The 26,207-nt window shown below is 40.0% G+C and overlaps 1 protein-coding gene and 1 pseudogene across 1 annotated transcript; both read left to right on the top strand.

The window, feature by feature from the left end:
* The first annotated feature begins 8,257 nt into the window (after positions 1–8,257).
* LOC104416031 (gibberellin 20 oxidase 2) lies at positions 8,258–11,941 on the top strand. The gene is made up of 3 exons (XM_010027474.3): positions 8,258–8,823; positions 9,580–9,901; positions 11,325–11,941. The coding sequence occupies exons 1-3, from the start codon at positions 8,267–8,269 to the stop codon at positions 11,592–11,594; spliced, it is 1,149 nt and encodes a 382-aa protein (XP_010025776.2). The 5' UTR covers positions 8,258–8,266; the 3' UTR covers positions 11,595–11,941.
* An 8,010-nt stretch (positions 11,942–19,951) lies between these two features.
* On the top strand, positions 19,952–21,122 carry LOC120287511 (annotated as a pseudogene).
* The last annotated feature ends 5,085 nt before the right edge of the window (positions 21,123–26,207 follow it).

The raw sequence follows: 26,207 nt of genomic DNA, 5'->3' as shown, positions 1-26,207 counted from the left end.
ATAGCTTTATTCAAATCACTCTGTCTAACAGGCCTAATCAACCTTTTGATCCATCCCACTAAGGCTCTGTTTGGAATCAACTTTGGAAGGAGCTTTGGCCATCAAAAGCCCCTTGGGCCAAAATAAAGCATTTGGAAAAAAATTTTGCAAGTCTCTTAATGGCAAAGTTGGCATTTTGTAAGCTAAAAGCCCAAAGCAAGTCCTAGGCTGCCTGGCTGCCTTGGGTTTTCAGTATTTTCGGCAGGCCTGATGCACTGTTCATTGGCTTCTTCATCAAGTTCTCAAATGGTCGTCGGCGAGGTTGTGATGGGTCGGCGACGGGCTGGAGAGAGGCCGGCATGGTCGCGGCACCCCGGCAACTGTCACCGACCAGTCACGCAACCCAGATTTAGGTTACATCGGTCGCCTAGGTTGCGGTGAGGTCGGCCGCGACCTCCGGCGACCCACAACGGAACCTCGGGTCGCGGAGGTCGCAGAGGTCACATGAGGTTGGGACGAGGTCGTCGGCAACCGGCGACCCACAACCTCGCGTGACCCGCAACGGGTCCAAATTTGGGTCACGGCGGAGGACCCACGGTCGCGACACGATCAACGGAGGTTTCGGGTGACCTCACGCGACCTCCGCGACCCAGATCTGGGTTGCCAAGGTCGCGAAGGTCGCCTGGGTCGTCGGCGACCTCTACGGCACGATGGGTCTCGCAATGGTGCGGCGAGGGTCATGACCTTAGCCAGACGCTGCCCTTCGCCGTGCCGCCTCCCCCTCGCCGAACCATCTACCTTCACTAGCAACTATTAGCTCTTCGCCGGCGATAACCGGCGAAGCCCTTGGCCAACAGTAACTAGCAAAGCCTTTGGCCGGCCAACTCTCCTTTTTTTTTTTTTTTCCTTTGGAGTCTTTTGCAAATTTAATTTACCTAAACATTATTTTGCACAATAATACTTCACAATGGACTTTCACAAATAGATTTACCAAACACAATTTTCATTTTGGAAAACACATTTCATTCAATGGTCTTTGCATTTCCCCAAAGACTTTTCCAAACGCATTCGTTAGATCTCGTTTGTGGCAAGTTTTTTTGTTGCCATAGTTAGAATACCTATTAAAACATCCTCCGTGAGAACTCCCTGGCAGAGATGTGTCAATCATCCATGGTGTGTAAATCACGCTAAGTAAATCATGCTTTCGTAATTCTAGTATTCACCTAGCTGGGCAGGCAAGCTTGTTAGCCATAAATTTAGGCAAGCGACACAAATCCAATGAATGATAAGTGATAACAGGAGATGGGCATAGGGTGTAGGAACCCGTAAGAATGGTGATGTCAACGCTTTTTTTTTTTTTCCCGAGTCTTAAATGTGACAAACTGGCTCCCATGTCGAAGCCACAGCATCAAGAATACCCTCGATTTCTGACACCTAAGTCGTACACGAGCCACGGGGTGCAGTAAGCATGACTCTCGAGCGTCGAGGTGATACATGTAAGCCACAAATTTCATGAACCGGTTACTCCTTGCAGATTTGTCTCGCGTGAGATGGAGCGGGGTAAGTTGCATTTTAATGCTAAATAATGCCCAACTCACCAGAAAGAAGGCTTTAACACGTGGGTGGTACGAGATCTGCCGCTGTCAACGCCATGCCTAATAATCGCGTGACAACTCAAAATCCGATTGGACAAGTTCCGCCTGTTCATGCAATTGAATGCCAAGATCTTGATGTTGACGCGACCAATCTCTCGCAGGTGCAAATCAAGAACAGGATCCCAATTGCGATGGACACCCAATTAAACGCCCCGATGGCCGGCATGCTGTGCCGCGTTCACGTGCGCGACACATGTCCAAGGTTACGATCAAGCCTCATGAGGGCTTCTGATTCACGAGCAGGGCATATGGGTCGAATACCGAGGACCACGTGAATTTCTCCGATGTGCTTTACCATCGCCAACGTGTCCAATGATGTCGTGCGCGCGCGCATAACGTCGGACAGCAAGGATCGGCGAGGCGTTACCTGAACCTGAGAATTCTCTCTTGGGGTCACGGATTTAGGTGGCGGCGGCAGGCAATGGGGCCCTTCTATCTCACAGAGAAATATCGCGAAAGGTGTGATGTTTACTTTGGGCTTTAATTTCCTAGTTCGTACACTCAAATTTCTCTGATTGATTGGTCTTGTTGAGAAGCTTTTACCCTAGATGGCCATAGAATTTACTAAAAGTGCCAACAGTGGTGGATTCACATTCGCTTGAGATTAAGGCTAACCCTTCCCTAGGGGTGTCATGCGCACACACAATTATATAAAATTAGATTTATAAGAGGAAAATTGTCTAAGAGAAACCCTACATCTCATCTCACTCTCTAGGGAACCTTTACCTTTGGTCAAAGAAAATTGAACCATCTATGGTTATTTGCAAGTAGGAAATGGGAGAATGTTGCATTCCATTTGTTCACGTTTTTTTTCTACGAGATACATTTAAAATTACAACAAATAAATATTTGTTCCAAGTACTTAAATTTAATTTTTCTTTCTTTGGCTTGCTTTGATGTCACGTAATTGTTTTTTTGTTGAAAACCAAAAAAATTTCGCGTCAAAATCGGTTCCATGGATCCACCGGGAACCGGACCGGACCGGCGGTCCGGTTCCCGGGTGGATCCACGCAACAAACGGGTGGATCCCGGTTCCAAGAACCGGTCCTTCGCGGGCGGTTCCCGGTTCTAGGTCGGGAACCGCCCGCCCGGACCATGCACACCCCTACTTCCCTCACGCACACACACAATCATATAAAATTAGATTTATAAGAGAAAAATTGTCTAAAAAGTCATAAACCTATGACATATTTATCAATTCACCTATTGAGTCATTAATATTTTCATATTTTGCTAATCAAGTCGATCAAGCCATTTTTTACTTAAAATTGTTGACTTGAATATTAATTGTCCTTTGTGGCGCAGTTGGTGTTGACATAAATTTTTTAATAATTTTTCATTTTTTTTTTTGTTTTTCCTTCTATCTTTTCTAATCTTTTCTTTATTTTTATTTTTTTAGTATCGATTGACCCTAGCCCTTGCCCAAGCGAGGTCAGCTCCACTTGTGGTTGTCGCCCTAGTAGTTGCAACCCTTGCCCAGGCCCTCCGGCCATCAATCGTCAAGAGCAACCTCACCCCCAACAAGGGCAGCCCTCTTCAGCCCTCTTCAGCCATGCCTAAGACTGGCCATTAGCAAAAAGGAAAGAAAAAACAGAAAATGGAAAAAATTTCAATTTAAAAAAAAAATTGTTTACGTTAGTGCCGAATGCTACGTAAGATAATCAACACTTGGACCATGCATTAATAGTTTGTGGTCAAAATTGACTAAATAGACTCAATTGGTAAAACATGAAAATGTTTATAACTCAATGAACATAATTAAGATGTTTAGGACTGAATATGGCCAAAGTACAATAGGTTGAGGATTGATTTTATTTAATGTGAAATAAGTAGGGGACTTTTTGGACAATTTTTTTTTTCCAAATAGCAACGTTTATAAATAGCATATCTAACCAAAAACCACACATACATCAAAATCCACAATAGCCAGTGTCAAAATCATGTGAAAAGTTTGATTAACCTCTATATTAAATTGTCTTTTATAATTGATAATGATGCATTTGACTAAACTAGATGCCCTGTTGCGAGGTTTTGGCTAGCTAGGACTCTTCAAGGCCATTGAGCACAAGTAGGTGTAGGGCCAAACAAATCGCGGAAATATTGTTAGAATCGATCTCGAATAAGGAACATGTCCCAATGAATCAGGCCATTCGTCTGTTTGCACTAGTCTAGTCCAAAGTCGCACTTCTCACCATGTAATTTTGTTTTTGGTTTTCCCGATGTTTGATCCTGTCGGGTTTGTCGTATACATTCAAAAGCCGAAGAAAGAAAACGCAAGATCAAATAAGTTGTTGGGTCAAAATGTCAAGCTAGAGCTAAGCTTAGTTAGGCATCTCAACAAAAAATCATCAGAAAGTTGTGAAGATCTCGCGCTATTCTGGGAATATAATCTGTGGACATGTGGCGTATGGATTTATCTAAGCATCTGGCGTTTGTGGTCAGCACTTAATCCCTCTATTGTTTTCACTTCCGACATCAATAGCTTTCATAATAAATGAAGCTGAGATCATGACAACGATGCCTTCTCCCAATAATTACAATACACATATGGGCCCATAGAGCGTCGTATCCCTGAACAAGATGGTTAAATGATTCAGATCATAAATCTTTATTAGGTGGATTTCGTTGGTATAAAACGCCAAAGAGCCAATGGAGAGAAAAATCTTTAAAATAATAATTAAAAAAAAAAAAAAGAAAAGAAACTTGCATGGCTCAAGTCAAAATCTGTAAGTCTCGCAATGTTAGCAACTTATTGGCCTTTGCATACCACGAGTAATTTACACTATTTATGTCATTGAATTTTCCATGATATAGTCTCTTCAAAGACATGATAAGATGGTTTTTCCAATAAATATGAGAATTTTTGCTCAAGAGGAGAAGTTTTACGACCTCTAGCCAACCAAAATCCTAACGACTCAACACTAACACACTTACTTCCTCCAACCTACTCTTTTCGATTGGAAACATTTGATATAGTATTTTCAACTCTACTTATAGTTTAATGCAGTTTCATTGTGATTTGCACTTAAGAAAGTGTTGGAGATAAACATTATGTTTTCCTAGATTCTCCATATCCATCACGATTTTTGGGAGCAGCCCAACATGTTTGGGAGTCGATTTGAAATAACCCGATGATTGCTCATCAAGAATACCTAATAGGAAAGAGTCTTATTATGGTGGGACGCTAAAATGGAAGAAGCCTACATAAGGAGTCTTATTTAGGAAGAATACCAAGATGGAACCAATTCTGGTGATTACTAAATTAGAGGAATTCCAATTAATATAGGAGATTTCTAATTGGGAGGTGATTGTCAATTAATTAGGGATGATTCCTAACTTAGGTGGTGGTCTACCACTATAAACAAAAGGGCTTAGGTGGAGGTTTCTATGTGCACCAAAAAATTACTTTGGAGAGATTACAAGAGTTTTCAATAATGTATATAAACAAGAAAGATCTTAAGAGTTCATCAAGTGACAATTTATTTTGTGATAGTTGTGAAAATCTATGGTGAGAGAAACGCCATTAAAGTGTTAATTGCAATCATATGATTATAGTGAAGCTGCTCTTGAATCAATGTCCTTGATTATAATGGAGCTGTTCCTAAATCAACATCTGTAGTTTTTTCCCACATTAGATTTCCACGTAAAATTTTGATGTATCATTTTTCTTGCCTCTTACTTGCTATGTTATTTACTTTTTTTTTCTGCAAAGAGAATATATGGTCACAATTGCGCGATTCTAACAGGTAGATTCCATTGCAATTGGTTGTAATCTAACTTAATTTACAACATGATTGTACATATCTCTCTCTTAATTGTGCATAACCGTGATGGATTATAATTGATGTGGTAATACCTTGTTACCTTAAATAGTCATATAATAAAACTTATAAATAAACTCATATACTATCAATTAATATGTTTAAAGAAATATATAGAAATTTTAAAATTCCCTTTTCTGCATTGTTCTTATTTAAAAAGAAGCTAAAGCTAACTCCTATGATTTATTTACGCTGTCGCTATTTATTTAAAGGATTGCAGCTTGATTCATGGACGACTCTACTACGAGCACTAATGGCTCTGGCCATGTGTAAAATAGACTTGACCAGATGGGTTGTCGTCGTCATAAGTCTAAACCCTAGAATTGAACCTAACTTGTCATTCAAGACTGTTCATATAACAGCAAAACAGTACATGAAAATTTTCACAAAGATGAGCGGGCCGGGGCTTTTCCAGCCTCTCCTTGCATCGCGGGCCTAGCTGGAAAAACGCGACAGTACACAGATGGCCACGCATGTAGTAAAATCAGCTTATTTTCTTCTTAATATTTCTAGCCCTAGGAGAAATGATCTTATTACAGAACATATGACTATGGGCATGGGGGGCTGCACTTCCCCAAAAAATTAACAGGACATATGGCTGGTGGACAACTGTGAGGAAAGGGATCGGGGTCACATGATTTCTTGTCTTCTTCGTGGAACAAGACTAGTGTTGGAATTTGGAAATTGATTCTCATTAACCAAATTTGTCTACGCCTCTCCATGACGATCTTGGAATGCATGTATTTTGTCTCGTGTCTTACGTCCTTTTTCACCCGCATGCACCCTTGACAGATACTTTATTCCGGTGAGAGAGAGAGAGAGAGAGAGGACAATATACCGTCGTATAGGACGAATGGAGCATTAAAGATGGTTAAAGTCACGTACGGCCTTGAAATTTCAACTTTTTTAACCACGAGTCTGTAAGTATGATAAGAGTACAAAAGCCTCCCAGAACAAAAATTGATTCATGCACTGAATCCATAAAGTGGCGTATCAAATTCTCGTACTAAACAAGCCAATCATATCCAATTGTCCAACGAGTCTTTGACGTGTGATCTGTTAAACTAATCTCGTGTAATAGTTTTTGCATCGTTAGCTTGATTAATATAGTCATTGAGAATCTATCATGACCTAAGGGGGAAATCAATGAGGATCCATCAAGTAATTTTCTCTCTAACACTTAGTACATGTCATATTTAATAATTCTACCAGAATACAATGTTCCAATTTAATTTAAAAAATTAAGTGGTCTAGTTGTTTGTTAGTGAGAAAGTGATTGGGTTAGTGGCTGCTGCTCGCCCTTAACCCTCTTCTCCAAACCTTTGCTTCAACCTTTCCAATGGATTGTTTTATGACAACTTACATTTTAATGGATTTTTTAGGCATATAAGATATGCACGAGTTAATGATAATTAGGTACAAAATGGGTGGCTTTTGGCCTTTCTCTACTCCCAATCTTTAATAACCTTTCTCAACCCTGTCGTCGATAATGATTCATTGAAATAATTATCAGTAGTCTAAGACCAATTTATCAAATTGGTGTGCTAAGAAATGTAATGGATTAATTGCGAGTGTTGGTTATGTCCTACTTTATTTAAATATTTGGTCGCAGTTTGTGATCTTATTGAGTATTGCACCGAATTCCTAGATCAATCGAAATATATATATTTCCTGTCGTTCCATTTTAACTCAATTAGAAAAGAAAGGTGAATTCTAGTCTTGGTCCCAGAACTGTTCCCAAACATCACATTTCGGCCCCTCCATCCCCAAATGTCCACATTGTTACCATCAAATTATCAATGTCGCAACTACTCGAAGACAAATAGTTTCTTCCAGCTTGTTCGAGTGAAGTAATGTGTCAATATAAGATGACAAGAATGTCATATCTAAGTCAGCGATATCACAGATAAGTGATATTGATTAACTAGTCTCGCACACAACATGATGGATGGGGAATGATTAATCCTTAAATTGTCACATAAGAAAAGGAATTTTATTAGGTATACTTGCAGTGTAAATAATTCGTATTACTATTGTAAATGTGATATTGATATATGAAAATTTAGTTGCGTAATTAACTATCAAATATATACGTCTCACCTCTTTAATAATAACGGCAAAAAACTCTTTTTACATCATTAGTGTGCCTAATAAGAGGCAATTTAATACAACCTTTCTACAACAGCTTAGGAATCATTAAGGGTGTTGTACCTTTAATGGGATTTTCATTGATTACTCAATTTTAAAGTGTTGCAACTTTAAAATACGCATTACCAAGCATATCAACGTACTTCACAGCACAGCTTACCTTTCAGCCACAGATAACCAAATGGGTTCTAAATCCATTACGAAAGTTAGAATTACGATTTTAAAGTATCAAATCAAGTTTTTCAAGTGTTAGGTAAAATTTATATATATGCATAGGTGTGTTTATTATTTAAACCGTTTAGATAAATGTGTGGTTTATTGTATAAGTATTCGAACATTTTCATCAATTTTTCACAACAAGGGTAATTTACACTTTTCCATTCAATAAATCCACTCCGATTGCGTTGTTTAGGACTCCAAGGATTGCAGGGTAGCAGACGTAATGCACAAAAAATTTTCAAGTAGAGGATGATATGATTTTTTTGCATTATAATTTAAGATATAATTATCTTTTTCTTGGTGATACTTCGGAGTCTGAATAAAAGAAAAAAAAAATTATTCTCAATAATCTCTCCTTGTCTCGTTGTCCGAACCGGTGGCCCCCTTCTTGTGGTTGCTCTATAAGTAGCCAGCTTTTTCAGCAGCAAAAGAGCATAAAAAAACATGTCTTTCTTATTGGACACAAGAACTTCCCCATCAACCCATGTTTTATGTCCTGCAATGGAGCTAAAGGATGGGAAGGAGACCCTCGTATTTGATTCCTCCTTGCTTCAAAAGCAACCAAACTTGCCAAAAGAGTTCATTTGGCCACACAAAGACCTTGTTCGCACCCAAGAAGACCTCAAAGAGCCACTCATAGACTTGTCAGGCTTCCTAAAAGGCAATGAAGAAGCAACTTCCCGAGCAGCTGAGCTCATCAGGACTGCCTGCACCAACCATGGCTTTTTCCAGGTCATCAACCATGGAGTCGACCCAGGCCTCATAAGCGCCGCCCACAATGAGATTGACTCGATTTTCAAGCTCCCCATAAGCAAGAAGCTCGGCATGAAGAGGAGGCCCGGTGGAGTGTTTGGTTACGCCGGTGCTCATGCGGATCGGTACTCATCCAAGTTGCCATGGAAGGAGACTTTCTCTTTTGAGTTTCGCAAGAACGAGAGCTCTGAGCTTTTGGTGGTTGATTACTTCAAATCTGTCTTGGGCGATGATTTTGAACATACAGGGTAAGATAATTTTTGTGGGTATTAGTGTTTTTATATCTATATCTATATCTATATCTATATCTATATCTACATCTATATCTATATCTATATCAAAATAAATAATTCCACAGCCTTAAATACGAAAAAAAAAAAAAATACCTCGGGCTGATCTTAGGTTTTTTTATTTAACCCGATTTAGATACTTTGCATGAGTCTTGAATTTTCTCAATGTCAATAGGAAAAAAATAATGTTGAAAGTGGATCGCCCTATATGCAAACATAGATGAGTTGGTCATAGAATTACAAAATTTAACATCTTGCCAAAATAAAGGTTAAATTTTCATTCAGTTACTGGTTAATCTCTTCCCTTTTATATGAGAGAACAATGCTTACTTCAAAGTCATTTTTCTGCTTTTTTCTTTTTTTCTTGTGGGGGGGCGCCCGCTGTTCTTACCTCATATACCGCTACCAATGCATGCATGGAAAAGTCTTGAACTTAATCATTATAGATTTGCAAAAATAGGTTAACTTTCCATGGAAACATAGACAGTGAAAAGCAGTACTTCCATTTATAGGCGTCTTCACAATTATGATGCCAAAGCCCTTTCATAAATAGGTGCCTTACTTAGATGATCGCGGGACGTGACTTTGGTGAGGTCCCCTGGTAATGGAGAAAATTCTGTACACAGGCAACTCATTCATCTTCATCTTTATCTTCATCTTCATCTTCATTAGCAACTGTCACTCAACCCTAAATACGCACGCGTTCTTAATCAGATGGGTGTACCAGAAGTATTGTGAAGCGATGAAGGAGCTAGCACTGGTGATCATGGAGTTACTGGCGATAAGCTTGGGGATCGACCGCATGCACTACAGGGACTTCTTCGAGGACGGGAGCTCAATAATGAGGTGCAATTCGTACCCGCCGTGCCTGAACCACGGGCTCGCGATGGGCACGGGTCCTCACACCGACCCGACATCCTTGACCATCCTCCACCAGGACCAAGTCGGTGGCCTCCAAGTCTTTGCCAGCAACAAGTGGCAAGCCATCACGCCTCGTCAAGACGCACTCGTCATCAACATTGGAGACACTTTCATGGTACTTTCCCACAACTTTTTCCCAACTCCATTTGAAAGTTCTAAACTTTGATAAATCTGGTAATTACTGTTATTTTTGCAATGAGTCGGAGGATTTTTCAAAATACACTCATCGATATCATCATCATCCTGATTCTTTTCCAATATATAATGATCATGCAACATAATTTCTGTTGTTTTTCGAATAGTAAGAATGAGCAAAGTAATGACCGACATAAAATATCACTTATTACTTAAATACAGGATTGTAATAAGTCTCATACTCACATGAAAGAATCCAACTTGAAAAGTTCTTGAATTGGAATTAGGTGAGCCTGTTTCCACATCCATCCTGGCCCAATTGTATATCAACGTATTTTGGGTGTGGCTCTTGTTCATCCTATTCTCATTTCCGCAATTTCATTCCTGTTGTTTATAGGGATTTATTGTGATATACATGTGAGAGCGGGTGTTATAAAATACCAAACATGCTTAGGTACGGGATTATAATAGTATTTGTATTAATGTAACTTACTTTCATTTAAAAATTTAACTTTGGGGTTAACTTTCTAACAACCACAAAGGTCACATGTCTAAAGTTTGGAGATGACGAATTTTGGGACTTGCAATATAGATGATGTACGTAAGAGTCCAAAATAGAACGATGAAAAAGTTGCTCATCAATTAGCACTTTATAATATGTTAAAGTGAACCTATCATGAAAAGAGAAGTTGAAAAAAGATACACGGCAAGCCAGGAAAAAAGGCTTGCACAATCCGAGTAATTCTAACTAAAAGTAGTCCATACTGTCCAGTCAAATAAATCATCCCCGGTCGGTTCATATATAGTCGACTTGTGGCGCTATTCTTGTCCGTTCTTGATACTAAAAATTGCACTTTTATTGGTTCTCGTCCTAGTAATGCAAAATCTATCATTCTTGACAATGATTTGACGCGCCACAACTAAAACAGGCAGGATGAAATTGGCCGATGAAGTGGTTATACATCGTTGGGTCAATAACAACGGGAGTAGCTAGAAATAATAATACTAACTTGTCAACGTTGGAACAGTAGTTACCTCGACCTCTATTTTTCGTCTTGTGTTTTAGCTGTTCCGCTGAATCATCAGCCAACTTGTCCTTCGACCGTATGTGCTTGCCAATGAACATGCAAGGCGACGTGGGCACTCGGGGGACCACTAGTTCTATTGCCTCCATCTCCATAATAATTTAGGGTTTGTTCAAGATGAGAGTGTGATGCGTAAGGAGCTTTAAGAGTGAAACTAAAGCATTACTGAGACAAGAGGAGGGCGAATTGTTTTCTTCTGAGATTTCACCCAAAACCCTAGGACACCATCCATGGTTTCAATAATTGTCGAGTTAGAGTTAGAAAGCCATCTCAACAGTTGTTTTAATGGCAATTGATCGAGAAAGTATTGAGATGCAGGCATTAACGAATGGGATGTACAAGAGCTGCTTGCACAGGGCGGTGGTGAACAGGGAGAGGGAGAGGAAGTCACTGGTGTTCTTCGTGTGCCCGAGAGAGGACCGGATTGTGAGACCCCCACCAGATCTTCTTGGGACCGACAAGGAAGTGCCAAGGAATTACCCGGACTTCACATGGTCCGACCTCTTTGAGTTCACGCAGACCCACTATCGCAGTGACGTCGCTACCTTCCAAAACTTCATCCACTGGTTCCTATCTCCCAAAGCCTAAATGTCTCTCTAGTTTTGGGCGTGCATGGACTTTGGATGCTGTGGATCATCATATGGTTTGTCTTATATGTGTCATCACTTTGTCCCATCTCTCGTCTTTATAGATCCCCCCCAATCCCCCATATTTTGGATCATTTGGGCGGTTATATCATTGTGTGTACGTGTCGGACTCTCTCAGCTTTCTTGCCACATTATTATATAGTGGTGTTTTTTCTAGGGCTTGTGTGTAATGTTTTGTTTGCCGGCCTGATTAAGATCGCACAAACGCTTCAGGAGTGTATAACATCTTTCTCGACGGGCAAGTAAAAGAAGAGAAAGTGAAAGGAAAAAATGAAGGGGTTTTTTTAAGTTTACGTGTACCCACAATTCAAAGTCATGGGAGACTTAACTTTTGCAGATCATACTATGTTGATGGCTCATGAGCAATCCATAAAATGCGAAATAGATATTTCAAAAATCATCCGATCTTTTTTTTTTTTGTCACAATGTGTAAAGTTTGGTCCCCGTTGAGCAAGGGACAAGAGCAATGGCCCACATAATCAAGGAGTAGGGATATGATCAAGAATTCGTTTGTTCATGATATGCTTGATAAGGAACGATTTGGAAGGGGTCTACATCTGTGTTAAAGAACTTTGTCCTAAGGAATTGCAACATGACCCAGTGGCCATCCTCGTGCAGACTTAACCTTATGTCTGTTTCGGTTTGACATGATTGGACACCTTCCATTTGAGATTGAAAATTGCAAACTTGACCGCTATAAAGGGTTAGCACGTGTGCCCGTGATGATGATTGGAAAAGCTTCAGGAGAAAGTGGTGCCTCACTTCGATTATGGGACATTTGATAATAACCATCTTTTCCTCCGCTATATTATCGAAAGCTGCAGTTCTATTACGCTACTTGAGATGATTTCGCAAGAGAAATTACCAGAGTTTAATCTACCAAGAGCTGATCTAGTGACGGTTAAACGCACCACTTTTCTAGCAAATTCAAATTGTAATCGATGGATGCTTTAACTATAATAATCGACGATTGTGACTGCTATATATATACATAATAATTGACAAGCGCAGATGAGCGGTGGACACTAAAATGGGCCCGTTCGATCATTTCTTTTTCAGCAAAAAGTTGTCTGTTGACTACCCTATTATAAGCTAAGACGTATTCGGGTTTCAAATTGATTATAAATGATTTATATACAGGTCTACATATCAATATTAATACATTTTGACACGATATATTGAGCTACATATACCCAGGTTCTAGTATGGACAGGTGTATCCGAACATAAGTTCAAGACTTTACAAGTCTTTTGAAAAATTGAGATGAGGTTCTAATTTTCTAGGCAGTTGACAGCGTAGTAACCAAAATCTGAACTTGAATACCTTCCCTTTGGACCCTTTAATGCCTTGGCAAGCAGGAACCGCAAAAGTATTTCTGTGGCATATGATCTTTTCATTTTCAAAAAAATCTAGGACTGAAGTTTGGTGCTTGATTAAATAAAAGAGTTTGGGGATGGAAGAATGCAGTTTAGTCATAACGTTTAACGGATCGGACACAAAAACTAATACTTCAAGATGACCGTTTGCAACTTTAGGGAATCAAATTGGCAACTTTTATGAATTTCATGTAAACGCCATTTGTTATAAACCATCTTCCAATTAGGAAAAACAAGCTGTAAATCATGTCGTATATGAGATAATGCACGATAATCTGGTCCTCTCAACTCGCAACATGTCCAGAGAGTCAGCCCCCCCTCTATTTTGAGGAGAATATGCCTCTTGTCTCGCGAAACGTAGCGGTCGAACCTTCAACATTGAGTTCAGCTCTTCGACATGGGATTGGGCTTCCTTGCTCAAATCCATTGAAGTTCTTGGTTTGGTTCAACTTTTACCTTTTAAAGCAATGTTTCGAGGCAATCTAAAATATAAGAGACACCGGTCGTATTTCATCAAAGCAAACGTATGCATGAACTTCTCTTAAACATTTACCCCATATCGCTTGGTTATGGGTTTATCTAAACTTTATACTAATAGGGTCTCTCTCCATCTATTGGTATAGACTTTGGGTTTGACCTTTTGACACGGTATCAAAATCAGGTTTCACCCCCTAGTTTATTTCGTGTGTAAGACTCCCCCGTTTGTTAATTCCACTTGTTATTCTCAATCCAGCTTACACATGAGAATGGGCTTGTCTAAGCAGTTTGTACGACTTATATCAACTTAAATTTTTGGATTGGATACTCTTGCATTAGTAATACAATTTGATATCATATCTATCCTTTAATGGTTGTGAGTATAACATGATATCAGTTGTGAGTATAATATGATATCATATCATATACCGAGTGAACAAACATAACATAGGTGCACCTTCATAAAGACTTTATAATTGCTACATGTCGATATTACATCAACCTAGGTAAACTTCAATCTAAATGTTCAATTGCAAATTTTTACATTACCTGGTCGTAGAAAATGCATAAATTTTCAACAAATCACATGGTTGGTGTGCTTTTGTCAAAACTCAAGGAAATTCATGTAGTGAATCCTCCTGATCTTAAAAGTGAAACCAAATGAGGTCATCTAAATTGGGAATACAATATATGAAGCAACATATATGTGGCTTCATTGTATTAATTGAGATTATAGTATGTAGTCATCGCATTATTTCCACAATTTCTTGAAAGTATTTTCACCCGATGATGGACTTCAACAATAAAAAAAATCCCTTCTTATTACTTACACATAAAAGAAGAAATCAACTTTTTTAAAGTACATATCTAATTAATATTCACTTTGGTATTTCCCTCATGACTAAAGTCAAATTTTTTGCAAAGAGAAGCTGCTTGCTTTATCACCCAAATAAAAAATAAGAGTATCATAGATTGGGACGAGGGAAATCTCTAGAAATAGGTCTTAATATCCAAGAAGATCTCCTTGGTCCATTGGGGATACTATTTTGCAATGGTGGTCGATAATAATATACTTGAAATAGTATTTGGCCCTACAATTTGCTAGTCAGAAGTGCAGAGAGTTTGATTGTTTGTCGCCATCAACAGAAAAGATCTTCTAGCTCGGACCACTTTGGTAATGTTGCGGTCAGCAGCATAAAAAAAGAGAAGATAAGGAGGGCGAAAACAAAATAATATCTTCTAGCTCGGACCACTTTGGCTTACTTGTGGATTCGACTAATGTAGTGACCTAAAAAATATGAGCAGTCATCGGAGGCTGAAAACTAAGATGGTCAAGAGGCAAGTCTTCTATCTACTCTTTTTCCCCTTAAGGTTTTGTTACCTCATCGAATCTACTCATGTAGTTTCCTCAACTTCCCTTCTCACCTTCTAGTATTTTAACTCTTTTTACCTTCGCTGTGCATAAGGGGGATAGTGCAAGATGATCAATGATTCACATTTCTGAATTCTACAACACCAAATAACCCTTTTCAGAGTTGCCAAGCTGGTTTGTCTTTTGCACAAAAAAAAAAAACCTAAGGGTCTTATTTGGTAGCGTGAATGGTATTCTCTCACTTGATAAATACATAGACCTCAAATGACACCGAGATGGCACAAGCTGAGGGATGTCTAGCTGTGCGGCCCATCCAAGGGCCTCGCTTGGAGATCACGTTTAGAGCGGCCTTTGAATAGAGGAGGGCTGGACAACATTGTGGTATGTCTCATTCCTACCTCTTTTAGCTCTCTCTTTCTACCTTACTCTTTATTTTACTTACATATCAGAGAGTCCTCCGGAGTAAAATCCAGAAAACTTTCCTGTTCATAACGTGCGGGTCCGGCGCCCACATCGGGCCTTGGGATCGGCCCAACAGCTTTGGCCCAATGTTAGCAGCCTTCGAGAATTGCACGTCCTCACTACCTCTAATCAATTACTCCACACATGCAATCATCGCATGATATACGCAATCTGTTCAGAAGTTTATGTTTTTTCTTTCAAATCGCCGTTGCAATCAATGCCTAACAATTTCTGCAATCGGCGATCATGGATATGGATCTCAGGCTTTAGGCCCAAAATCAACCTACTTGCATGGCTTATGTCCTAGCAACAAGGCCACAATGTACTTGCTCTTTTGCCGAAACAAGGCTATATAGACCAACATACTTCAATGGTGCTCACATCCATTTGGGCCTCAGTATTGAGCAAAACCCATCGAACTAGAGGAACAGTCAAAAGTCATAAAAGAGATCGACAACCAACTTATAATTTAGCTCTAGACCAATTCATCTTGACCACTGAGCCCCTACAAAAAAACTATGCACCTCCACCTTTAGAATTTTTCTCACTCACGATCAACAATATAGAAAGGATTAATCTTCGATACACAGATCATGTAAGGTCTCTCCTACGTAAGCCAACGCTTGTGTTGACGTTTTTCGTTCAAGAGGGATTTTGTAGTTTGGCAATAACGTCGTTAATTTTCAAAACCTTACTCGGCCACTTGGATGAAGCTCCAAAATAAAGTTCGCACGCCCCTCTTTCGAATTTTGATTTCGATTTTCAGTGACTCGCTTCCGAACCCTAATAGACAAGGGGAAAGAGAGAACACGTTTGCTCCGCCGCCAGATATAAACACTATGAAAGAGGGAGAGAGGTCTTGAATGGATTAGCGGTATATGTGTTCGCTAATAAGGTTATGAAAATTAGAGCATACAATGACGAGTGTAGACGGCTGCTTGTGGAAAGATATTTTTATATCAGCGGTGAATTCTACCTTTGAACTCGACAATTAAATAAAAAAATTGGACATACAAAGAAGGTGCCGTTCAGGAGGTGGACCGGGAGCGAAAGGTGGAGGAGGAAGGAGCGAGAGTAAGGGTACGTTTGGTAACACGATTCTATTCCCATAAACAAATTTTGATAAGAAATAATTCTTTTTTATTCTATTCCCAAGAACAATTTATAAACATTTTAACCTGTTTGGTAACTATCCAAAATTTATGATTCTAGAATAAAATTGTGTTTGGTATCGTGCTCAAAATTTCTACTCCAAATCATTTTCTTTTAATTTTTAAATAATTTTTTTTTTTTTTTTTCTCTCTCATATTCTTCTTCTTCGGGTGGCCGATCATTTGGACTAGCGATCGACTAGACGAGGGCCTGGCGACCTCACTGGAGCATCGTTGATCCTTGACAAGGCCAGCCCTCATTGGTTGAGTCTCATCGGTGGCCAGGCAAGCCTCACCGGGGCTAGGCAAGGCCCACCTGGCCACCGGCGAGGCTCAACCTTGCCCTAGCCTAGCGAGCCTCTGGCGACCAGGTGTGACAGGTAGTGGTGAACAGCAACTGTGGGATGGCAGTAGATGAAGAAGAAAAAAATGGAAGAATAAGAGAAATATGATCTTGATTCTTATATTTGTTTTCGGGAGTAAGAATCAACTTTTTATTTTTATTTTTAATTCTATTCTAAATCTACTTCCGGAAACAAAAAAATAAAAATTTGTTTCCGGTAACAAAATTTTATCAAATACGATTATGTTCCCAAACAGCTTCCGAGAACAAAAAAAATCAAAATCAGATACTATTTAGATGGTTAATAAACAGGCCCTAAAGGGGCAAAGATTCTAACAAATACAAGGGAAAGAGAAAGGGATCCGAAGTTCTGTTGAGTGGGGCCCAGGGTGTCCCCGTGGCATCCTACCTGGCGCCCCATATAAAAATGTAAATTATCAAACATAGGATGACGTCACTTTCCCAAATCGGCCACATCATCGAGAACTTTGGAAGGCGATGTACGGCTAAAAAGCAGTGAAAAGATTGAAAACGAGTATCCAGAAGAGTCGGATGAGATGACAGAACATCGGACGAGACTACTACAAAAGCAGAACACAAACACAGAAACTCCGGAACCGAACGCAACAGCACATCGATATTATCGGGCGGGCTAGGATGACGTGGGACTGCACGTCATGTGGCGGGCCAGAAGAAAGCCCGGAATTTCAGCGACGAGGGCTTCAAAGCTTCGGAACAAGCAGGCGAACACAAGACCCTTTATGCGTCCGCGCCGGCGAGGAAGAAGAAGCCTCTCTCGACTCTTCATTGCTGGTTCCTTCTCTTTCATGGCTTCCTGCATGTAAGCCATCGCGCTCTCTTTCCCGTGCTTTTAATAGAGAGAGAGAGAGAGAGAGAGAGAGAGGAGGCTCGGTCTTTGCTTGGATGGAGAGATGGGGTGATCATATTTATAGGTTTAGTCGTTCGGCATGTTTGCTGGTCAAAACGTACATTTCGAGGAAAGTTCAGAGGAGTTTGATACTTTAAATTAATCGAGTCGACGACGGAAAGAAACACCAAATGAATAAAAAAGGTTGGTGATGGACATTAACGAGCTGCTTACGTGAGCGAATGATTCATTGCGGTTGGCGTTCTCCTCCTCCGAGTTCGTCATTTGTGGGTCATTTATTAGCCGCCCACGTGAGCAGATGATCTACGCAGTTTGCAGTTTGCACCGCCTCCTTTTTCCGAGTTGTTAATTGTCGCTTCTTTTCTCAGTTCTTTCTTGTTCAGGAGAAACCGGAAACCATGCATCGGAAGCCCGGTTTTAACGATGGCTCTCATTCTTTTATGGAAAAATATTAGATCCTATCTAACACGGTTCAGACACGTAGTTGTATTATGAGAAAAATAACATACATAATCAGTAAATTTTGACTAAATATATCCCTGAGTATTTGATTTGTTCGACTTTGATCTGTGAACTTTAATCCAATATATAATATTATCATTGAATTTTTAATTTATTTAATATAATTCATAATTTTTTTTTTTTTTTGTAAATAGTCTATGAACTATATGAAATATATAATTTTATAATTCTATTAATACAAATTAGCGGAATTTGTTAATTTGACTTCCAATGTAAGTTTAAACGGTGGACAAAAAATAATGTTATAAATGGTTATCCAAGTAATATATTCAACTCATATTCGAATATTTAATTTGTTTAAATCTAGAATAATGGCTACTCAAATTATTTGATGACATGAATTATTCTGAACATTTTAATATGAGAACTTTTTCTATTACCGTGATGGGTAAATCATTAACTTTTGGTATGGACAGCCGAATAACTTAAGACTCGATAACTCATTCGTGTTTTTTTTCAAGATAAGTTGTCCACTTGATTGCTCTACAATCCATCTTGACTGCTAAGCCCCTCCCCGGAATACTAAGCACCTCGAGCAAGCTCAAGCAACACCAGCCTTAGGCAAGCTTGTCCCTCACCCGTGACCGGTCGTTGGGAAGGAAAAGGAAAATGAACGAAAATAAAAATAAAATAAAATTTTGATGTTTTAAATATTTTTTATTAGAACGAACATTTCGTTAACCAAGGAACCGAACTTAAGCATTAAGAACTCACACACAGCCTTTATAGACCTAGGCTTGGGTGTAAGGGCATCAGGCACAAGCATGATGGCTTCGAGCCTATTGTCGATGGACCTGAGCCCAAGCATTGAAGACTGGTCCCGATTGCCAAGAATTAAGATGGGGGTTTCCGTACCTAAGTGTAGACTTTCGGGTCTTAACGGCGATATCTAGTCATTTATATATATATATATATATATATATATATATATATATATGTTTTCTGAATTTTTAAAGAAAAATCATTTTTCTAAATTTAAGCATAGATATTTGGCTGACTAGAAAAATATTTTACGTTGAATTACTTTCCTAAACGAACTAAATGTTAGAAAATGAGGAAAATGTTTTTTGCAAAATAAACAGAGGCTAAGACGAAGGAAACTCATTGACTGCACTCTAATCGTACAGGCCTTGAGTAGTCATCCAAGTGATAAAAAAATATTTAGTGATTTATAGTCACCATGTCACCAGCCCATGTGGCGTATGTGAGCTTAGTCAGCTCTACTCAAAAGGCGATACATGTCCTTTAATACGGATCAGATGGAAAATAAAAAATTAAAACTGGAGGCTTTCTTTTCTCTCTCCTCTGGTTTGCTGACTACGGTGATAATGAAAAAGGATTTGAGAACAAGTAAAAATAAATGCCTACACTTAATCTCCTGCTTAGAACTCTCTCTTATCTTTTCAATTTTCAAGGGCTTCTTCACTTGGTCTCTTAGAGAATAACAACCAGGACACACACACACACACACTCTCTCTCCCCCTTTCTCCAGCACGTCCTTATCGCATCTGCGTCCTCCAAGATTCCCCGCCAGTCGCAACTGCTGGGTCTCGAGCTTTTTGGCACGATACCTCCCCCAAGAATCGCGCCGGTCACATTTGCTAGGTCCCGAGCCCCCTTTGCCTCCAGAACTCCATTGGCGACTACGATTCATCAGCTGACTCCCCTCTCTCTTTCTCATGCAGAGACGATCACACCAACGTGCCATGAATGGTGCTAAATCCCCGGCTGTTTTTGACGCGGCAATTGAGCATAAGGTCTACGCTAGCATCGGTCTCTTGCGGAAGCCTAGCAACATCTATCGTGCACCCTATCTCTCAGCCTCGGCAATTTCTGGGCCTTCGTTCGATAGCGTCCCTATAACAAGTTCGTCATCACACCTCATACCATCCACTTTAATTTTCTTGATTTTTGGTAAGGTTCACCTTGATGTATGAGCGATCTGGGTTTTGGTTTAATTCTTTTGGATTGGGGTCAATTGATGCCAGGAAGTTGTGTGGACTTCCTTTTTACTGTGATCGCATCATGAATCTAGTTGCGTCTCACTTTATCTCTATCTCAGTTCGTTTCAATTCTCTTGCTAATGCTTAAGTTTTCAAAATGTGGTTGAAAGTTGTGCTCTGATGAGTTGATGAATGACGTGATAGCAGCATTGTGTGTCCAGGTCTTTGCAACTGTATTTTGAGATTTTTTTTTTTTTTTTTTTTTTTTTTTAGGCGAGTTATTTGTATGTTTTCGCTGTTTGAGAGGATTGACTCGAAATGGATGCAAACGCAGGTGAATTGGCTACAACGCGAAGGTTATTATGGAGGAGTTCGTTTGCTCATGGCCCTTTGTAAAGTTTTTCAGAGTTATTGCAATTAAGCAGCATCGATTTTCATGGAAATAATTCCAAGCTCTCTTGTAAGACATATGTCCCTGGTCAGGTAAAGTGTTTAGGGTCCTTATGTTTTTTATCTTCTGAAGGTGTTTATTTGGTTTGTTTCGTTAATCATTTTATGCAACGTGAATTGCTAAAATATGACATTCTTTTTAGAATGCTTCCTGTCTATTTGAATTATACAGGTGAATTTTCATGGAAAAGGTTGATCGCTTGTAACCACAAGTCACTAGACTTTTGTGGTTTCATTCAGGAGCATGTCTGGAGATGAATACCTTGGTGCTTTAAACAAAGAGATGGTGGAGGTGGCCCGACGAGTGGGCGTTGCACCAAAGTTCACTGGCAGTGGATGAGCTGAGGTTGCTTTCTGCCCTGACGGGCCACCGCAGTCAAAGCTTCTGGAGGACGAATGTCGAAAAGCTTGATTCATTCTCAAACCAATACAAGTAGTGCCATCCCGCTTGAATGACATCGATCTTAACACATTGAAGAATTAGTTAGCATTGATGAGTCCCGGCAGATTGGGAATTTATTTCATTTATTAATTACCATTGCTTCGTGCAGTGAAAAGTCTAGTGATGTGGTGGTCGGCTATTGATGCTCTTGCAATGCCTGCTTGTCCTCAGTTATATCTTTAATCTCTCTTGATTGAAGCGAGTTGCCTAATCCTATTATGGGCAATCCCGACTCTGAGAGTGTGCCCAGCCTGTATCGTCTCGGGATGGCAGCGAGATGGTTATTTGGAGGCGAGAATGTATCCTGTTTCCTCCAACATTTAGACTATGTCCAATTTAATTTTTTTGAAAAATTAAGAGACAGACAATGACATGCACCGAGCAAGTCGCTATCTATTGGACAGGCCTAGAACATTTTACGCAAAAGATAAAACAAGATCAAATCCGACCTTGTTGAGATTAAAATGGAATCCATGGACTTATTGTACCTGAAGATCAACTCAGCAGAACATAACTTCCAACCACATTTCCAAAACTCAAGCACGAGCAAGAGAATTGAAACAAATCAAGATCGCAATAAAGTTAAAAACAACTAGATCCATAACATGATTTCAGTGAAAATGGTGTCCACACAACTTCTAGGCGTCAATAGATGCCGTTCCAGAAGAATCAAATCAAAATCCAAATCACGCACACATTGAGGTGGACCTTACTAGATGATTGAGAAATTTAAAGTAGACGGAGTGAGGTGTGATGATGAACTCGTCAGAGGGATGATCTCGAACTGAGGCTCAGAAGTTGCCAAGGCTGAGAGAGATGGTGCAGCCATGGTAAATGTTGCTAGGATTCCCCAGGAGACCGATGCAAGTGTAGACTTTGTGCTTGATTGCTGTGTCAGTGCCGTCGTGCGTGAGAGAGAGAGAAGTCAGTTGATGAATCATAGCCGCTGATGGGGCTCTGGAGGCGACAGGGGAGGCGATGTGCTAGAGACGGACGAGGCTCAGGACATTGCAGCTGCGACCAGTGGGGGGGCTCTTGAGGAATGCGGGGGCGGTGGGGACGTGCTTCGCCAGCAACATCCACCTCACAGGCGCAAGTCCATCACCGATCTGTCATGCCACAAACCCCATCAGTTCGCACCTTGCCTGCTCGCTCGACTTGTCGGGCAACAAACTGAGCAGCGAGATCCCAGCCAGGATAGGGAGCTGCTCGGACCTGGCGTTCTTCCGTGCAGGCTGCAATTCCCTTGCTGGTAAGCTCCCTGACGACTTGCACACTGCGATGTCACTCGAGGAACTTTCTCTGGGTGTGAATCAATCGACGGCCCGATTGGCCACGAGATTGGGAATTTGAGCAATCTCAGGGTTCTTAATCTGTACTTCCAACAATTTCTGTGGCTCCATAGCTAAACATTATTGGGAATTAACTGGACCGTTGCCCTCTTCATTGAAGAATCACGCGGCAGGACGGTGGATGACGGAGGTCGACTTCCCGAGCGACCACGAGGCAGTGAGGTGGCCGGGGAGGGAGAGGCGGAGGACGAAGAGAGAGATTAACGGGAGAAGAAATTGCAGTGTGTACACGTGGCGACAATTCATTGGACAATTATATGTATTGTATGGATCTTTTCCTCGTGTACATGAACCGAACGTGACGTTACTTTCCAACATCAGTCGCCCATGCTACCGAGAATTTTGGAACACCATGTTTAACTGAAACAGTGAAAGATCGAAAACAAGTAGCAGAACATCAGACGTAAAACACACAGCCATTTTCCCGCGCGGAACTACTACAAACGAAGAGCACAAACGCAGAACGCAGGAATCGAACGCCACGACAGATCAACATTATCGAGTGGTCCAGGATGATCTCTTCCAGCAACACCAATGAGCAAGCGAAGAGAATAGAGGCGGCTCGTCATTCGATGTGGGAGCCTACGTTAGCCTGCGGCCAAGGAGAAGGCCGGAGATCTTAGCGACAAGGGCTTTACAGCTGCAGAGCAGGCAGGCAAATATGAGACGCTTTATGAGCCCGCGCCTGGGAGGATGACGATGAAGAAGCAGCTCTCGCCTCATCGCTGCTAATCCCTTCTCTTCCATTGCTTCCGGCATGGAAGCCATTGCCGCGTTCTTTCCCATGCTGCCTTGCTCCTTGGGTGGAGAGATCTGGTGTTTATATTTATAGGGCTAGTCTTCGGTGGGCGAATACTGAAATGTGTCTCTGGAGTTGGGGCTTCCTCGAAGGATCATGCTTCGGGTGGACACTGTACTTCCATATGTTTCAGCGTCAACGGAAGACCAGCGCAGGTAATGTATATAAAAAGATGGAAAATGCAGAATATTATAAACCTACGAAAATATATAATGTTTAGGGCCATTTGCGTGTTTTCACAAAATTCGGACCCATATTTTAAAACCGCCGTATTGAGACTATAAAAAGAAAATTCCATCTCCTCCCTACGTCGCTTTACCTACCAATAAGTAAATTAGTCCAATGTATCTGGAATTGTTCTAAAAGAAGGTCGTCAACGGAAATGAGAATTTTTAAATTCAGAAAAATATTTAAAAATTGAAAAAGAATAGTAACTCAATGCTAGCCATGCTACGTCAAATGGCCAGAGTTCACGTCAGCAATTCCAACCTAAATTCACTCGATTGACCAAACCGGCAAAACGTGAAAATGCTTAAAATTAAATTAGTTCAATTAAAAAGTTTATAACTTATTTAGACTTTTTGGTACTTTTTCTCAATAGAAATACAAAGAAAAAAAATGCTGTCAATGGATATTAACGAGCTGCTCATGGGTGGCAAATGATTCTCTGTGGTTTGTTTATTAGTTACTTATTTCTTGGCTGCTCCCGTTAGTAAATGATCTTTGGCAATTTGCACCGTCTCCTTTTCCTGGTTTTTAATTGGCGCTTTTTTTCTTAGTTCTTTCTTGTTAAAAAAGAAACTATGACCATGTATAGATTCTACGATTCTAAAGATCACTCTAATTCTTTTATGAAAAGATATTAGATCCTACCTATGACTAGGAATGAGTGATTCTAGTATTGGTCTAATATCTATTTGAAACTTGGAACTTACCCATTAGAACCGGTAGCCAAATTTTTGGAACCTTGAACCAACCATGTATACTTCGGAACATGAAACCTAACTGATCACAGGTTTCAGAGTCTACCCAAATTTCACATGTATTCTTAATTGAATAATTGCTATGAATTAGCACCTCTGATAACCACACTTTATCTAGGTTTTTCTATCAAAGTTTATAAATTCAGGAAAATAAATTCCCTTTGAAAGAACCAAAAAGCATTTTCCCATATATTTTCCTAGTCTTAGGATCATAGGAATCATTGGTTAATGAAACTTTTATTCTTATAAAAAAAATTTAAAATCTATTTTTATTATTTTTATTTTAAAAATTATTTTATTATTTTATTATTTTCTTTTCTTTTAAAAATTAAAATTCGATTTTTTCCTGCAATAAAGTCATGAGATTGAAATCATTTTCCAATGAGATTCAAATATCGAAAACGTTTTTGATCATCTATCATCAAACGAAGGAAAACTAATGATCATTTATCAAATTCAAATAATTATTTGGTCCTATACTTTGCTAGTCAAAAGTAATCGGTTCCTAGTCCGGTACATTTTAATGGAACTGGTAACTTTTTTTTTTTTCCCATTAAAGAATGTTTGTGCACAACAAGAGAGTGACAAATCTTAAGATATTAATGAAAGTGACAATGAGTGAAGAGTTATTTGTGCTGCAACTTGTGATGCCACTAGACAAGATAGAGTTTAGTTCACATTTTACTAAATTATTTGAAGAAATAATTATAATAATAAGTATATTTATTAGGTCACTGTCGAACCGGTCAAACACTGATTCCACTTTTAGGAATCGGGAACCAGACCTAATCATCAGTTCAATCTGATCTACGTTATTCTTGATTCGGGCAATCTATTTTGCACACTCTAGTAACAATCACTTATCTCCGACCATTTTGGTAATGTTGTGGTCAGTAGCAGAAAAAGAGGAGATAAGGAGAGGGAAAACAAAACGGGTTTTACTTGATCGTCCATGTAGCTCTCGGCTGGTTTACTTGTCGATTCAACTAATGCAGTGACCTAAAAATACGAGCAGCCATTGGAGGAGTTGTGCAAGGGGAAACTACACCTTTACTTTTGTTTCCCTTTCGAATCTACTCCTTTAGTTTTCTCAACTTCCCTTCTCACCTTGTAGTCCTTCAACTCTCTCTTTTCCTTCGCTGTGCGTGAGGGGGATTGTGCATGGTGATCACTGATTCACATTTCCGATTCTACAGCAACCAAATAACCCTTTTCAGAGTTGCCAAGCTGGTTCGGTTTTTGCACGAAAAGCCCAAGCGGTCTTATTTTGTCACACCAATGGCATTCTCTTGCTTGATAAGTATGTAAATCTCAAATGAAACCGAGATGGCCCAAAATGAGAGGGAGGCCTAGTCGCACGGCCCGTCGAAGGGACTTTCATGGGGGTCACGTTTAGAGCGGCCTATGAATAGAAGATAGTGGGGCAACAGCGTGATATGTCTAATTCCCGCCTCTTTCAGCTCTCTCCTACTGTCTTACTCCACACGTTTCCTTTATTAACTTACGTATCATAGGGCCCTCCTGAGTAAAACCCGTAAAACTTTCCTGTTTATAGCATGCAGGTCCGGCACTCATATCGGGGCTTGGGGTGGTCAGCCCAACTGCTTCAGCCCAATGTTAGCTTGCCTTCTAGATTTGCACGTCCTCACCACCAACGATCAAACACTCAATTGCCCTCTTGCTAACTAGAGGCTATTTTGGGCCAACATACTTCAATGGCGCTCAGATCCATTTGGGCCACAGTACTAAGCAAACCCATAGAACTAGAGGAACAGTCAAAAGTCATAACAAGGGATGGAAACTAACTTATGATGCCATGCACGACCAAAAGAAAGACATCATATATGTAATTACCATATCTTAGTAACCTAAATTTTGTACACGTGCGTCACTATTTTACTAAATCTTTCTACAAGTTATGCCCTCAGAGAATTACCAGAAATTAACTAATCGGACTAATAAGCATCATCCAAACCCAGAAGTTTATTAGGGT

This window comes from Eucalyptus grandis, chromosome 8 (assembly GCF_016545825.1).
Source record: "Eucalyptus grandis isolate ANBG69807.140 chromosome 8, ASM1654582v1, whole genome shotgun sequence".
Lineage (NCBI taxonomy): Eukaryota > Viridiplantae > Streptophyta > Magnoliopsida > Myrtales > Myrtaceae > Eucalyptus > Eucalyptus grandis.
This window is presented reverse-complemented; position numbering and strand designations above follow the sequence as displayed.

Coding starts and splice junctions, on each gene's coding strand:
- LOC104416031 (XM_010027474.3), top strand. CDS start 8,267: ATGTCTTTCTTATTGGACACAAGAACTTCCCCATCAACCCATGTTTTA. Junction 8,824..9,579: donor GATGATTTTGAACATACAGG/GTAAGATAATTT, acceptor GTTCTTAATCAG/ATGGGTGTACCAGAAGTATT. Junction 9,902..11,324: donor ACATTGGAGACACTTTCATG/GTACTTTCCCAC, acceptor ATTGAGATGCAG/GCATTAACGAATGGGATGTA.